General features: G+C 41.6%; 4 protein-coding genes across 4 annotated transcripts; 1 reads left to right on the top strand and 3 right to left on the bottom strand.

Moving 5' to 3' along the window:
- Positions 1-2127: 2127 nt before the first annotated feature.
- On the bottom strand, positions 2128-3723 carry EAF01_006745 (uncharacterized protein; the record flags this gene model as incomplete). The annotated part of the gene is made up of 2 exons (XM_038914999.1): positions 2128-2518; positions 2582-3723. The coding sequence occupies 2 exons, from the start codon at positions 3721-3723 to the stop codon at positions 2128-2130; spliced, it is 1533 nt and encodes a 510-aa protein (XP_038769954.1).
- A 1387-nt stretch (positions 3724-5110) lies between these two features.
- EAF01_006744 (uncharacterized protein) lies at positions 5111-5404 on the bottom strand (the record flags this gene model as incomplete). The annotated part of the gene is made up of 1 exon (XM_038914998.1): positions 5111-5404. One exon carries the CDS (start codon positions 5402-5404, stop codon positions 5111-5113), a length of 294 nt encoding a protein of 97 aa, XP_038769953.1.
- A 7045-nt stretch (positions 5405-12449) lies between these two features.
- EAF01_006743 (uncharacterized protein) lies at positions 12450-13865 on the top strand (the record flags this gene model as incomplete). The annotated part of the gene is made up of 1 exon (XM_038914997.1): positions 12450-13865. One exon carries the CDS (start codon positions 12450-12452, stop codon positions 13863-13865), a length of 1416 nt encoding a protein of 471 aa, XP_038769952.1.
- A 550-nt stretch (positions 13866-14415) lies between these two features.
- On the bottom strand, positions 14416-15827 carry EAF01_006742 (uncharacterized protein; the record flags this gene model as incomplete). Its single annotated transcript, XM_038914996.1, has 2 exons — positions 14416-15402; positions 15630-15827. The coding sequence occupies 2 exons, from the start codon at positions 15825-15827 to the stop codon at positions 14416-14418; spliced, it is 1185 nt and encodes a 394-aa protein (XP_038769951.1).
- Between the last annotated feature and the right edge of the window lie 388 nt (positions 15828-16215).

Raw genomic sequence — 16215 nt, 5'->3', positions numbered from 1 at the left:
TTTATTTATGAGATTTTTAGTATGTGATCTTTGAATTTATATGAATTTATATGAATTTGTATGGATTTGTATGGATTTGTATGGATTTGTATGGATTTTGGGTGTTGAGAGGGAGGGAAGGGGGGAAGAGAGAGAAGGAGGAAAGGCAGATTGATTGTGAATAAATGAGTGAGATAGGGTATAGAGGGAGGGGAAAGAGAAGCGAGAAGAGGAAGAGAGAAAGAGGGGGGAGGTGAGAAGAGAAGGAGAATGGTGATTATTTAACTTTTGAATATCTATAAGTGGATGGGTAGGATAGTGGATGTGTAGGATAGGGGAAGAGAGAAGGAAGGGAGAGAGGAAGAGAGGAAGAGAAAGAGAAGAGAGAAAGGGGAGAGAGAGGAGGAGAGAAATAAGGAGAGAGGAGGAGAGGGGAAGAAGGAAGAAGAAGAAAAGAAGAAAAGAAAAAGGAGTAAAGAGAAGTAAGGAAGGAAGGGGGAAGAGAAAAAGAGAAAAAAAGAGGAAAAAATAGAAAGAGGAGAGGAAAGCAAAGAGGAAAGAGGGATATAAAGTAAATGAGAAAGTAATTTGAATATAGATGAGTAGATAGGATAGTATATGAGGGAGATAGAAATAGAAGCAAAAAGCGAGGAGGAGAAGGGGGAATGGGAAAGGAAATGAATATATATATATCTTGTATTACAAATTGAATTATATGTTTCTTCTCTTTCTTATATGTTTTTCTCTATATCTCTATCTTTCTAGATATTTGAATCTTTATATATTACATTTATAAGTATTTAATGATTTACTTACTTACTTTCTTTCCTTTTTACTTACTCATTTATATACTTAAATATTTATCTTTCTAATCAAATAGATAACAAATAATAAATAGTAAATACTTATTTAGTATTGAAATCATATAATTAAGCTATAATGAATTGAATTGAATGAGATGAGATGGAATGGGTTTGGATTTGCTGAGAAATTAGATTAAAAGGAATTGAGTATGAGGAGATAAATATGAGGAGGTATATGTAAGGAGATGGGATGGGAGGAGATGGGATGGGATGGGATATCGATGGGATCCGGATGGGATGAGATGGAAAGGAGATGAGATAAAATAGATTAGTATTTTCAATTTATTTACCTACCTATCTGTCTATCTACTTATTACTCATAAACAGTTTTGAATTTACTTCTTATTAAATCAAATGTTTTACAACCTTGTTTGAAATATATAATAATCTATTAGAAACAAGAATCTAGATCACTTCTAAGTATAACTACCGATTCTGACAAAGATAGAAAGATAGAAAGATAGAAAGATTGAAATTCGAAAGAGTTGAAAGGATTTGTTGGTTTGTTCTGAGTATTAGTAACGCTAGTCTTTGTGTGGATGTTTATTCATGATATCATAAGGGATTGAGATTTAAGTTTAAGCTTGAGCTTTGGAAGAGATGAATGAGGAGACAAGTCTTTAGATAGATAAAGGGGGGGAGGAATTGGGTGTCAGACGGGACCTCGGGATGGAGAGATGAGATACAATTAATTAAAAAGACAAGAAAACACGTCAAAGTAAAAGCAAGCAAATCAATCAATCACTTATTCACCACCATCCATTCATTATTCATTATCCATTCGCTCATTCCCATGATATATCAATAACCTTCATCAAATATCGTCATTCATACATATATGTACTGTATACCTAAGTATCCCCATCCTATCCCATCCTGTCATATCCTATTCATCCCATCATTAATAGTTTCCTTCTTTCCTGCTTTCTTTCCTGTTTCTTGAGATTCCATCCTATTCTTTCATTTCATATCCCATCCCATCTCATTCAATCCAAGAACCAAATCAAAACCAAATCGTCATAATCATAATCATAAATCCTCCATGAAAAGAATATCAAAGAAATCAATACATCCACATCCAATCCCCATCCCAATTCCCAACCCCCCAAACCAAAGAAAACAAACCAAACCCAAACCAAATCCCAGAAACCCACCCCAGAAACCTAAACCCCCGGCCGGTACTGTGATTCCCAAATCTGTATTCGCATTCGCATTCGCATTCGTATTTGCATTGGCATTTGCATCTGTATTTCTTTAAAAACTGTCGATATCATATTTTCCTTCATCATACTCTTCCAAACCCTGCACCTTGTGCATATCTCAACGGCGAATGTTTTCTCTTCTCCTCGTGTTCTTTTGATTTACTTGATCCCCCCGAGTTGCGTCTTTTGAACATGTGTTCAACCATGGCGCGGGGACCGACGAATTCGAGATTCAAGTTTAGGGGAGGGATAGGGAGGGTGCGGGGTGATGAGCGGGAGGAGAGGGCTTGGGAATGGGGGTGAGGGGTGCAGGGTGTGGTTGTAGTTGTGTGTGGTGATGTAGATGGGGTGTAGGAGTGGGAGTGGGAGTGGGAGTGGGAGTGGGAATTGGAGTGAGAGGAAGTGGGTTTAGATTGGAAATGTCTTTTGATGCTATCGTCGACGAGGGCTATGAGGCCAGTTGAGATAATGACGCTAGGGTTAAGTGTTAGATTTATGAAAACACAATTTGATTTGATCAGGAAAATTAATACTTACTCAGCAACATCCGTAACCTTTTCCAAGACACTCTTCTCACTAATCCACATTTGACACGGTGGGACCCAACCCCCCACCAATTCCTCCTCTCGAATCTGATCTCTAGATCGCAATTCCGGTACGATATGTGCTACCGCATTGCCAGAATCTCCTTTGAACAAATGATACGAAATAGCTTTTCCCTCGCCATCTTTCTCCACTACTCGTTTCCATGAATATGAGTATCCCCAATACTCAAACTCGTATCTCTTTTGCGATTTTGCGCCTCGACGCTTAACTTCGATTTGCGCATAATTTGAGAATTCAAGTTTCGTCGTATTGGTAGGGATGGAAGGAGCGGCTGCTTTTTTCGAAGCCATAAATGCTTCGACATCGGAGTCAGATTCAGAATTCGATGCGTATCCGCTATCGTGTCTTTGAACTCCTCCCATAGGTTTGGTGGGTGAAGTTGTCGAGTTTTGTCGAGAAATGCTGGGCTTGCGTATACTTGCAAAGGCATTACTGACGGAACGGGTCAAGACGGAAGGTCTTCTCTCAGTGGGTTTCGCGTATTTGCGACTCGAGTGACATACTTCGCGACCACTTGAGCGTTCGTAGCGACGGAGACTGAATTCGCGATTCTTGAGATCGTGCATGCGTAGGTGAAAGATTTGGATAATTTCTTTATCTTGACCATGACCATCTTCGGTGTCGACGCGAAGATTCATATTTCCATCATATGAAGTATCATCATGACGGATATAAAGACGTTTTGTGGAAGGGAAATATCGGGCGAAATCTTGAGCAGTGGATGGTCTCAGATTACTTTCAACCACGGTTTTATATTCCGGGACGTCGTATTCTGGATCATAGCTTTCGGGTTCATCATAGAGATCTTCTTGGGATGCAGATGTTGATGCATATGTTTCTTGAGATGAGCGAGGATAATCTATAGGTGTCATATCGCTGGGAGATAAATCTATCGACTCCTTTTGGTAATAGATAGGTCTCTCGGGTTGATATTGATAAATTGATGGTCGAGGACTGTTGTATATGGAGGTTGGTGCTGTACTGTGAGATTCTCGAGAGGATTCATCACTCTGACGGGAACCTCTACTACTCGTACTGTGATCGGTAGTATATCTTCGCATGTAGTCTGGCATTTTGAAATTGGGTTGATTTACTTGCGAAAAGTAGGGTAGATTTGGTGTAGTGGGTATGTGAATAGTAGGGTTAGTATTTATTGATACCTAATGGAATGATCCAAGAGTAAAACGGTGGCAATGTAGATTCGATATAGTGAATTGGTACCAAGTATATTTGAATGAATATAGTATGTGAATGAGGTGTATTCAAAACCTGTTGAGGAGTATAGTATGCAAAAGAAATCTCTTGGAAAAAAGTAATAATAATCAAGTTATTAAAAACGGTCGATTCCGGTGGTAGATATTAACATAACATGACAGTAGTAGTGTATGTACACATTCGATAACGTGGAGCAGAACGGGGTATAGAACGTGGTGTTTCGAAATTGATGTATGAATTGGCATCCATATAATCCTTGACCAATTCCTGATATTTGTATTGGTAATGATGGGGTTTTCCAGAAGAATATGGAGAAGGATTGTTGTTGTTGTTGTTCCTAAGTGGGATTCTCTCTGGGTTTTGATGCTTCTAGACGTTTTTGATATTGATATTGATGATGTGATTTGACAGATAGAGGGGTAAAATCTTCCGAGACAGTTGCAGACAAATATCCTTGAATCCAAGTAATTCCAACGTGGATACTCTTTCTGTGCCTTTCGATAATTGATGATTATGGGATTTTCGAAAGTGTGGAGTGATGAGATGGATGAAGTCAAGAAAGTGGAACGGTGGAACGGTGGAACCAGCGGTGGAGATATTTTTTCTTCTTTTTGATGTTTAATCAAGTTTATGATTCATTATTTTGCTCCGTGCGGCAAGTATAGTCGTATGTACCTAGGAGCTAGGAGCTGGGAGCTAGAAGCTAGGAGTATGTATTATATGTACTTAGATATGTATGTATTGTGTATGGGGGCAGGAATTGGATCCTATTAAGGCGTGGGCTGGGCGGTTTGGAGCGGGAAAGCCTTTGATTTCTGGGGGTGGTTGGGTCGATATGACTGTGAGGCAGAGAGAGAGACAGAGGTAGTGAGTGAGGCGAGAGGCACAGGAAAGAAACAATGGAATATGGTAGAATTGGGCTGAAGGAATTAAGGAATGAATGGAGAGACTTGGGAGTTGAAGACAAGACTAGTAGAGAGAATTCGAGAGTTGAGAGTTGAGAGTTGATAGTCGAGACTAGCAAAATCCAAGAATTCCTTTCATTATTTACCATTTTACCCCTGTGGAGAAAATCTTATATGGAAGTTTCAATTCTTACTCATCCTTCTTCTATATTCTACGAGTAGATTGTTATATTTCCTTTCCAATAATCCCCCCTCGCCCCTTTCCCAATTGTCTAGATCAAGCCACCAGACTAAAGGTTGCATCCATGAGCAAATAACCCATAGCTAATTAATCATTCTCTCAATTTCTCAAAGGACTACCGGGGCATTGTTGGGGCATTAAGAACAACTTACTCCTTCGTCCTCCTTCGTCTCTTTCAGTCTCTCCGTCTTTCCCATGTTTCCCATCTTTCTCATCCATCCATCCATCCACCCTTGATAAGGTTATGTTGTGTTGAAGAGTAGCGCGATGGTTTCCGATAGGATAACAGTATCGGAATATCATCTGGGCACTTCCACCGTCAACCAATGAATCAACATCAATCAAAGCATAAACTAACATTATCCACGCACTCATCACATTGTGGATTGACATCTAGGCACATGGCTAGGTAAGATTCCTGGGTATGTCACACCTAGGTACCTAGGGAGGCATATGTTTTTATATTGATCCAACGCGACTATCGTCTCTGGGTATATTTTTTATATTGATCTAAAACTACTATAAGGTACATCTAGATATATCTTTTTATATTGATCCAACGCACTCGGTCATATACATTTCTAGGTAGTTGGTATATCTTTCCCATATCCTCGAGTAAATCAAGGTTAATCATTACCAAAGGAATTTATCCCAGTTGAACCAGAGTACAGTAGCACAATCCGGAGTTCCCTTTTGAGCCACCTCGACCACTCATAATGATTGCCAATCCAACTTCTTACCGATTCTTTTTCGAACATTCCCATCTAATTCTCTCCACCATCCACCACCATCCACCACCATCCACCGACAATTCCTTCGTGGCAGTTTTGACGTGCACGATGACATATACAAATCAATCGCTTACCCAGGTAACGAGCTAGCTGTACGATTACTACGATCCGATGTACAACTCAAAATTGGTAGCTGATTGTTACTCATCTGTTTTTACAAGATGGATCCATATTGAATCCATATTGAATCCACATGAACCCTTCGAACAGCTCGGAACAGGTTACATGAGACTCGGATTAAGGACTACACCTCCACCTACACCTCCACCTCCATCTACTGTCGTACATCGCGCACAGCTCGCACAGCTCGATTAAATAAATTCCTTTGGCGGTGGACATGGACCTAGGTAGGACTAGGCCTAGTGGACCGATAATTCAACCTGTCGCCATCAACCTGCAACCATCAACCATCAAATATCAACCATTAAAATTCTATCTGGATGAATTTTGCTATTCCTCTTTCCTTCAATCCGCCCTCGATGATGTTACACAGCCTCAATTGCAACCTAGAAACCTTAGTCACCACTTTCAATTGAATGGATTGACTGGATGCCCAAATTTCTACATGTATACTACTAAACTGTAAATGATTCTATCAAATCTTTATCATGAACGACCCAAGCGACCGGCCAGTTTCTTTCCAATTTTGCCCTGCAAAAGTCTCCAAGAGAATATTCGATGCCCGATGGAATATTTATCAATCCATCTTACTATTCTATCCTACAAGTCATGTTGGACATTAAGGCGGACCATCTGAAAATATTAGGTTACTCCAACCAATGACTATTTCTACCTACGTACAGAAGAGTACCAAGATAATCAGCCTCAATACGAATAGCAACATCCATTATAAGCTGAGTTGATTAGTATCCCCAAGGAAGGCTTGCTTCAAGGTTGTGCTGACCCAAAGTATGATTCAGTTACCCTAAACAATGGTCATTGGTTGGATTTCTTTCCAAAGCCTTTCACGCGCCTATTTATGCAAGACCAGTCACTCCACTCAATCTACTCCATTTTTCTGCCCTACAGCTTTTTCTATATTTCGTACAAGTTTTCCTCCAATGATTTCCTATCAGCAATTGATATGCCTATCTCTCACTCCATCAAACTTTCATATGGCCCATCTTCCATGGAAATGTATACGTTTTACGTTTCATCTGAGCCATGATTGTTTCGTATACTCTGTATGTCTAAGAAAGACACGAGGCCGATAGAGTTATGGGGCAAACAAAAACAATGTTCGAGACTTATCATCTATTTTCATTCTTTGTGACATATGGCGGAAATCAGGGCAAATTGATATCTCTCCACCTATCTTCGCTTCCGCTGTACATACGTATGACAACGGTCATGCAAGGCTTGCAAGTGTGGCAGTTTACCATTTGTGTTTTTACTTGAATTGTTGCTATATTTATTACTTTCATGTGACTCGTTATCAAGTGTACGATTTACGAAGTGAAGGAGATCAATCAAATTTGTCTTGGTTTGCCCAATTTCTTGGGCTGTGTCGCTTTTGATCGGAGAGCTAGTATCTGAGAGAGTTGAAAACAGGTGTAATCTTCACACATCGATGATCGAAAAGTTTTGATGAAAAGCGGATGATTTTTCAGAGAGCAGGTTTTGTGCTTCACGACCACTCCAATCAGTGCCACGTTCTCGGTCTCCCACATGTCTCACCGAAGGAAAAAGGCGACCAGATCTTATGCATCCTATGCAGCTGCCCTTTTCTTTTGTGCCACACCTATAAGGAATCACCGAAACTGGCCCATTCAATGGCCTCAAACTGTCCATCATGATGGTATTTGCCATGGTTCGCCCAAAGAAAAAAAATCCGACTAGTCATGCGAGAGTGATCAGTTTAGGTTTTGGATGCGGGGTATTTCGTACAGCGAACCACAATTTTGGAGGAATAGGAGAAAATTGGTTTTGCTTTTGCTTATGATATTGAGAAGGATTGTCGATCGATGTTCTTCTCTCGTGGGTAATGTCATGTCATCTCATGGATTATATCATATATTGTGATCATGATCACTGACAACTAAATCGTTATCAATAATGTAAGTAAGTGGCACAGTTCTTCCGGAACCTCATCCCACATACCCCCATGAGGAAGGAATTCATCCTTCCTTCCGAGGGCGGGTAAGATTTTTTATTAGGATCGGTAACCCAACATATAAATATCGGAAAGAGGCTCTTTATCCGACATGTTAGCAAAGTTATTGTGCAATTATATCATATCATATCATCTCTACCCATCTCTCTTCTTTGCGCCACTACCTTTAAGCATGAAAGAAATAGACACCCCCACATATAAATGTAGAAAAGATGCTACATTGCCCTATATAAAATCATCATAGAAACCTCACAATTTTCTTTCTTTCATTCATCTGAAACACGCTGAACCTATCTACTGTCTACAGTGTCCATAAATTTCTAGTAGAATGCTACGTACACTGGTAGCTACAGGAGTAGATCGAAGATCGAGTGAACATGTGATTTTTGAGGGAAGCGGTTATTGTTAGTTGATTAGTGACGAGTAATAAGTTGGTGACGGGTTGCGAGTTATGGTATGAGATCTACATACATACATACATATAAGCATATGTGCATATGTGCATACATGACCATCTACAAAGCTTGCTGTATATATCCATACAAATTACATATTGCACATGTAGATACATATCCTACTCGGGGACTTGTGGATGTGGATGTGATGTGATGTGAATGTGATGTTGTGTGAAGTACGTGTGAAAAATTATTCCTGAGGGAGGGGAGGTGGATAAATTGGAATGGGGATGGAGGAGGATGTGTTGGAGGTTTGATGTGTGTGTATGTATGTTCGACGTTCGATTATGCGTTGTGATGAATCACAATAATGCGAATTCAATTCGCTTTAGAGGGTTGAGTTTGAGTATCTGGCTTTGAGTATGGAGTATCGAATATCGAGGATTGATGATTGATAATCGGGGATTTGAGGTATGGGTTGGTAAGTTAGTAAGTTGATGGGTGGGTAAGTTAGCTAGCGGGTGAGTTACTTACTTATCTACTTACTCACTGGTAGATCAATCACCATCATCATGTTGTGGAGTGGAGTGGAGTTTGGGGAATGTGGGTGGATGGAGATGGAGGTGAAGATGTGGATTTCAGGGGAGCTTTCAGTTTAGTATGAAGTTATTTTTTACTTGATGTGTGTTTGTTCTCGTAATACTAATTTTTCTTTTCTCTTCTCTTCTCTCCTCTTCTCTCCTCTTCTCTCCTCTTCTCTTCTCTCCTTGCTTGACACGATAAGATATCATGAAATGAAATGAGATAAGATACGATACGATGCGGTTTGTATAATTTCTGGAGATTCTGAAGATTCTGAAAATTACTTATTTCTAGTGAGATTCCTGATATGCATAGGGAGGAGAGAATGGAAAAGAGAAGGGAAAGAGAAAGGAGAAGGAAAGGAAAGGAGAGCTAATTTGAAACTTGAGATTTTGAGATTGTGAAACTTGACTACAGTACAGTAAGTGTAGTGCAGTGCAGTGCGGATCAGGTCAGATCAGGTCAGGTCAGATTAGGTAAGGTGAGGTGAGGTGAGAGAGAAATCGCTGTGTGTAGGCAAGCGCTAGAAGTAGGTAAGCGCTGAGAGCAGGTAAGCACTACTCAACTTAACTTAGCGTGCTTAACGTGTGTAACTAAACTTAGCTCAACTCAACTCAACTTATCTTAGCTCAACTTGATGTACTTGACTTACAGAATCATCGATGATCTCTTCTTCATGGACCTGTGTGCATGTGTGTGTGTTTATGCGCTTACCTGGGTATGTATGCGTTTATATCATATGTGTGTGTGTTTGATGATCTCGATGGAATCATAGGTAATCTGGAGACGTCATTGTTTTTGATGGTTATTGTGATTGTTGTGTCAGACTATCAGACTATGAGATTATCAGATTGTCAGATTGACATATGTCGTTCGTTATTTGGCATCCGCCATCCGGCATTTGTTATCTGTCAGACTATCATCTATCAGACTTTCGTCTATCATATGTCAGAATATTCCATAGCCTGTAGTTTGATATGCTATACTATCCTGGACATCTAAATAAATTAGGGGGGAAGGAGAAAAGGGGGAAACAGAGTGCGGAATAGAGAATTGGGAAAGGGGAAAAGAGGAAAAGAGGCGAGGAGACTCAGGGAGAAGATAAGTTTCTTCTTGTTGTTGTGTTCACTAAGTACTTCATGGTCATTCATCTTTCTCAGATTAATGAGTTATGTTATAGCTTTCTTTTTTGCTTTCTTTTCTGCGGTTTTGGAAGTTTTGAAATGCTTGATGTTTGAGATTGAATTGAGACTGAATTGAGACTGAATTGAAATTGGAATTGGATCTGGGTTTGGAGGTTTGAATGTAGATTTCATTTGTTTGATTTCATTTATTTGAGATGAGATGACATGGCATTTCATCACTCAGTGCGGGTATTCGGTGATTATTACTGCTCGTTTTCTCCTTTCTTCTTCGGATTCCTTTTCGGGTTTCTCTTCATTTCATTTCGTTTCAATTTGCTTCGTTGTGTTTTGTGGATTAGATTAGGGGGTTTGAGGAATGAGATGAGATGAGAGTTTTGTGAATTGGTGTGATGTTTGGATAATGATGATTGTAGTTCTTGGGATGAGATGGGGAAAATGGCATATGGATTTTCTTTCTTACAGGTGAGAAGTGGGTGTTTGATGGGAAGGACAGGAAGGGGAGGAAAAAAGAAGGGCTTTATTCATATGAATGGGGAATTTCATTCTTAATTACTTGCTCAATTTTGGGGACTCGATGGTGATGTTGGGAGGGGTTTGATGAAGGGGATCATTGAGGGATTGTGATTGAGGAGTTTGTGGGGGGGAGCTTGTTACTTTGTTATGTTCTTGGGGTGAGTGAGGTGAAATGATTTGGGTTGGAGTAAAGGGAGAATAATGATAGGGAGAAGGATATCAAGGTATGCGCACTGTGCGGTCGACTACGGTCAAATGATACGAAACAAGGAGCGAGGAGACCGTTTGATGGATGGTTAATGAATATCAGATTGAAAGACGGGAAACAGCTATCTCGATTCGCGTTTGGGAGATAGAAATATGGGAGATAAGAAGCGAGAGAGACGTAGAGTAAGTGGGATTTGCGGTATCTTCTGGAGGAGGATATCTGATTCTTCATCTCATGGTTGAGTAGGGAATTAAGGGGCGATAGAAATCACAGAATGACGTGGAACAGAATGGCTGGAGAAGTCTTCCAGTTTATACTTGTGAGAGAATTGAATTTATCTGTTGAATTAAGTTACTGATATGAGAAAAGCAGCTCGCTAAACTCAGGAATATCTTTTCAGGAATCCGTCTCGGGGCGCTTAATAAACTTTGGGGGTTGGGGGGGGGAGCTTGAAAGGAGGTGAGTGACTAGACTGGATATCTATTGTGAGCTAGAGGTATGTAGGGTCTCCATGACTTGTACACTATGATGTATCAGAACTAAGGTTATGATTCGATGTGAAATTTATCTGATGTTGTGTTATTTTGGTGACTGTAGGTAATATGTTGCTAAGGGGAGGAAATGAATGAATAAATTTCGTGGGTGAGCGAGTTCATTTCTTGATACTGAATTATGCTGGTGTTCTGATGATTGTTGAGATAGAAAGTGACGCAAACCCGGAATGATGGTCAGGGTTCGAGTTGAATGGGATTGTGTGGATATTCAGAGTATCGAGAAGAAGAAAGGGATTAATATTGACCAGCGGTGAGATATAATCTTCAGTATGGTTCGCTTTCTCTTCGATATTCTCAATAAGAATAGAAAATAATAGTTTGCGAGATGGATCGCTTATTTTGAGTGGAGGAAGAAGGGGAGGGGGAAGATATCATACATGACATCCTCGAGCGCAGCGAGCTATGGGGGCTTGGGGGCTTGCCCCCATAAAGAAGAAGATTGAACTGGTGGTTTTTGAAGATGATGAGGTTAGGACTAGGTTGAATGATATGGCATGAGGAGTTTTGTTGTTGATTCTGAGTTGGTCTAATCTAGTTTGAGAGGGAGGGAGATGATGAGTTAGTTTTGAATGATTGATGTTGTTTTGGTCTATGTGAACGAGATATGGACTGATTTACTATGTGGTATAAAATTTCAGAAGTTTATAAGCTAAGAAATGCTACTTTTCAAAATCAAACCTTGCATGTTGCAGTGATGTTGAGTTGTATGTGAATGCGCGTGTTCAAGATTCAACCCTCTAGTTTATATCGACATACCATCGTCTTTCATGTATCTATCGAAGGCTTCAAAACTCGAAAAATGGTAATCGTTAAAGTCAGGTTGATATTAATTCGAGAAATCGAAAGAAATATAATTTCATTGATTTAATAATAAATTTAATTCAAATCTTCATTCATGGTTTTAGAAATCATCAAAGTCTCAAAACAGACTAGCGCCATCCCAAAAATTATCTCGAACCTCAATTATTTTGTCCCGCCAGAATTATAACTTTTGAATGCCATTGCTTCCCACGCACAACATCTACGATATTTAAGGGGTGCAGGCCCAGATATAGGAGAAGATCTGTTTACAAAGAGCGATAAATCGAATATTGCAAGAACCCGTTTCAGGGCTCAAAAGAGCTCGAATTTTCACTCATGGCATCAACTCGAATGTCGCCCGGCGGGGCACTCCTACGAGCCTCCCGAGTCTTCGCAATTCCCAATCCTCTTCCCCGACCAACCGGGACCCTCTCTTCCCAAGCAACCTTCGATTCCGATACCGCGACGCTCCCCCATCCAATCCATCAATCTATTAGCACCCCGCCATCCTCCCTCGCAAAAGGTGATTGGGGATTCAAACGACCCCTCCCTCTACGAGCCACCACGCGCACCTCCACCCCCATCATCCGCGTCAAAGCTATCGATACCTTTGAGCACGTCACCGAGTTTGGTTCCGCGGCAGACCACAGTCTCACTCTACAAAAATGGCAGGAAATGAATATTCCCATTTCGACACCCCGACTTAGTAAATCCGCCTCTGTGAACCGCGATCAGAATATTCCTAAACATAGAAGTGTTTTTGATGATAGCATTGATACGACGGTTCGAAATTCAAGTATCCGGGCGGGAATTACAGGGCAGGGAAAAGACGATACGCGCTGGAAGTTTTCAGGTCCATGGTTAGCGGGTTTGACCGAGGGCGAATTTCAAGAATATGTAGCAAAGGAGGTGGGAAGGAGAAAATCCGAATTCAGACAATTTTTAAAGGAATCCTGTGCTGCATCTCTGACGAACGAAGCGAGAAAGAAAGCAGTTCAAAATGATGAAGGATTGGGAGATTTCAAAACCACTTCTGTAGAGGAAGTTACGGAAGAACAATTGTCAACTTATATCCGTCATCTACGATACGATATCTCCACACTAAATCTCCAAATCCGCGCCTTTCTCGATCTTGCTCCTTCTCCTGCTCCCCGAGCCCAAGACGAAACAGAGATTTACGATGAATTAATTTCTTTCCGTCGCCTCAAACCCGTCGAGGTCGTATCCAGTTCTCCGTATGCCGAATCCGGACCTCCTAAAACCCATCCGAGTGCCGGATTATCCTATTCGCGCAATAACAGCTGGACATACAACCATGCGCTCTATGGACCACAAGCCCATGCTCCTCCCGTCGAAGCCCGTATCGTCATGCCCAAGAACGCATCGGGTGCTCCTCCAGTACTCGGTGTAGGAGGTGTGGTTGCGGATATCCCATCTGGATTCATTCAATTCGATGTTAAACCTCTTGGAAGTAGTAATCCCAGATCTCACGATCAAGTTGCCGGATTATTATTTGTCGAGCCGCAGAAATATGGAGGTAGTAAAACGTGGGTCGAACCTAAACATGCATATATTGATGCAAAGGGAAAGATTGTACTTTCAGTAATTCCAGCGGATAAAGATGCCGTGGCAGTGAAAGAGGGAAAAGTAGATGAGATTCCAGAACCACTGCAGAGAAATTATTTACCAGCGGGAAAGACGTTTACAAGACAGAATGGTAGTGGTGAAGGATACGGATTGAGTGGATTTTAGAAATCGCAAATCGCAATCGATTGAGTAAATGAATTGTGTATATTATGTTGCAAATGTACATTTTAGAAAGAATTCAAATGAATCTTAGATATCATTACAAGCATCCTCTACAAATGTATTGTTAAATTCATAGATATTCACAGTGAGATTTCATCTGGATGGAGATTATGGGGGCAAGCCCCCAAACCCTCTTTAGCTCGCTACGCTTGAGATATGGTCGTGTAAAGAATATGAGAAGTATTTTATTCTTTTTCCGGATAATCTACCTAAACCTCTCCAATATCCATCTTAACAGTAGACCAAGAAGGATTATATACATGCAATCTTACACACAGGTGAAGACTTCACCACCCATTAACTGAAATTCCGTCCCCGAATAAAGAGTACCTGGCAATATCTATTAGATTTAAATTAAACTCTTGCATCCGTATCAAGAGACATCTTTCCATTCAATCTACTCCTCTGATCTTCTTCCGTGTTCACTTCTCTCTATCACATCCTCACCTCTCATCCCCTCCTCATCTTTTCCACCCCTCATCCATCCAACCCCCTACAAAACCCCCTGCGCAATCCACACCACCCCCTCCCCATCATCCGCCGCGACACTCGCGCCCAAAAACCACGGCGCCCCAAACGTGCACCCACTCCCCATCGCCACACTCAACACACACATACCCTCTGGCGTGACGCCCCCGGGACCTGATGATCCTCGAGCCAAATACCTATACGGCACTCTCACACTCACCGCTGCATTTCCCTTACCGGTAAACTCAAAATCGAGCGTCAGATCGCGGGGGATCTCTTCGCAGTTGGATGGGTACACGATAGCGTTTTCGTAGTTTTGGAAGCCGGCACGTTCGAGGAACGCGGTGTTGTCGTATGCGTAGGGGAGGGTGAGAGCGATGGAGCCGGAATCCACGAGACAGGTTTCGGTGGGGTAGTCGGTGGGGATGGATGTATTGGCGTGCGAGATGATGGGCTGGGAAATGTAATATCCGCTTCCGTCCTCCGGTGTGACGATAGGTACGGGGGTGAGTTCCCCGGTATAGGAATCCGCGGGGGGGAGCGCACCCAGGAGGAGGGTTCCGGTGAAATTATGCGTGATCGATGCGTCGGCTGGCGGAGGCGCGAAATACATCGAAGCGATGGGTGCGGAAATGCGTCCTTGGTTTAGGAGATTAGTTTTGAGATTCGGACCGCTGTTACTGGAGGTTGAGGAACATAGACCCATGATCCCGTAGTCGTAGGAGAGTTCTGGACAGGGCTCCCCGTCGGCAACATACTGACGTACGACGCCGGAAGAGACGAGCGCGATTTCGATATTAGGGATGGAGGGGCTGGAAGGGAAATACAGGGTATCGTTTACGGAATGGTTGGCCTCGAGGATTTTGGAATTCCCGCCGTAGGCGTAGGATCCGGTGAAGTTGGAGAGGGTGGCGTTGTCGGGGTGGTAGTAGTAGGAAGGACTGGTGTTGCATGGACCGGTGAACCCGAGGTATTGGGATCCGTAGTTTATGGTTGCGTTTGGTGCGAAGACCTTGAGTTTTGTTAGTTTTTGTTTTTCCCTACCTCTCTCTCTGTCTCTCTCTCTGTCTCTCTCTCTGTCTCTCTCTCTGTCTCTCTCTCCATCTTAAAAAATTCCGATATTTCCACCTTCTTCCCCCCCTCAAACCCCATCCCTCAAACCCCAAACCCAATCTCACCTCCTCCAAAAATCCCCACACCCAAAACCAAAACCAAAAACCAAAAAAAAACAGAACATACCCAAAAATCCGCACTCCCATAATCCACCACGACCTCAATACTCTGCCCAATCTCTTCATTCCCACTGCCCACCGTCACCGGTGTAGTCACCTTACTCAACGATCCATACAGGTGACGAATGGGCATTGAAATTGCATCTGTCTGTGCATGCGTGATGGTATTTAAAGCCATCAGGCTTGTTAATGATGAGGTTTTCATTGTATGTGATGTGATTAAATTCAAAGGAGAGAAGATCGAGGAGGAAGAGGGAATTGGAGATCGAAAGCCAAAAATTATGTCAAGAGAAAAAGATAAATCATCAATTGATACATATATACAAAATCCTCTCTACCAGTAACTTAGTATACCTACCTAGATATCCATATATCTCCGGTACTTAATATACTTAATATAGAAACCCGTGCATATGATATGCACTTGCTGTAGTCTATACCACTTTATTCCACTTTATTCTACCTACTCTAGGATATGCTACTCGTACTTATGATATGTAAAGAAATAACACAATTTCCCTCCCCTTCCCCCAAGATCAAGCGGGGACAATACGAGATTTTAAACAAAGCCAGGGAAATATACGAACGGAATA

This window comes from Botrytis porri, assembly GCF_014898465.1.
Source record: "Botrytis porri strain MUCL 3234 chromosome Unknown BPOR_008, whole genome shotgun sequence".
Taxonomy (NCBI): Eukaryota; Fungi; Ascomycota; class Leotiomycetes; order Helotiales; family Sclerotiniaceae; genus Botrytis; species Botrytis porri.
The sequence above is the reverse complement of the archived record's forward strand: the minus strand, read 5'-3'. Positions and strand labels throughout refer to the sequence as shown.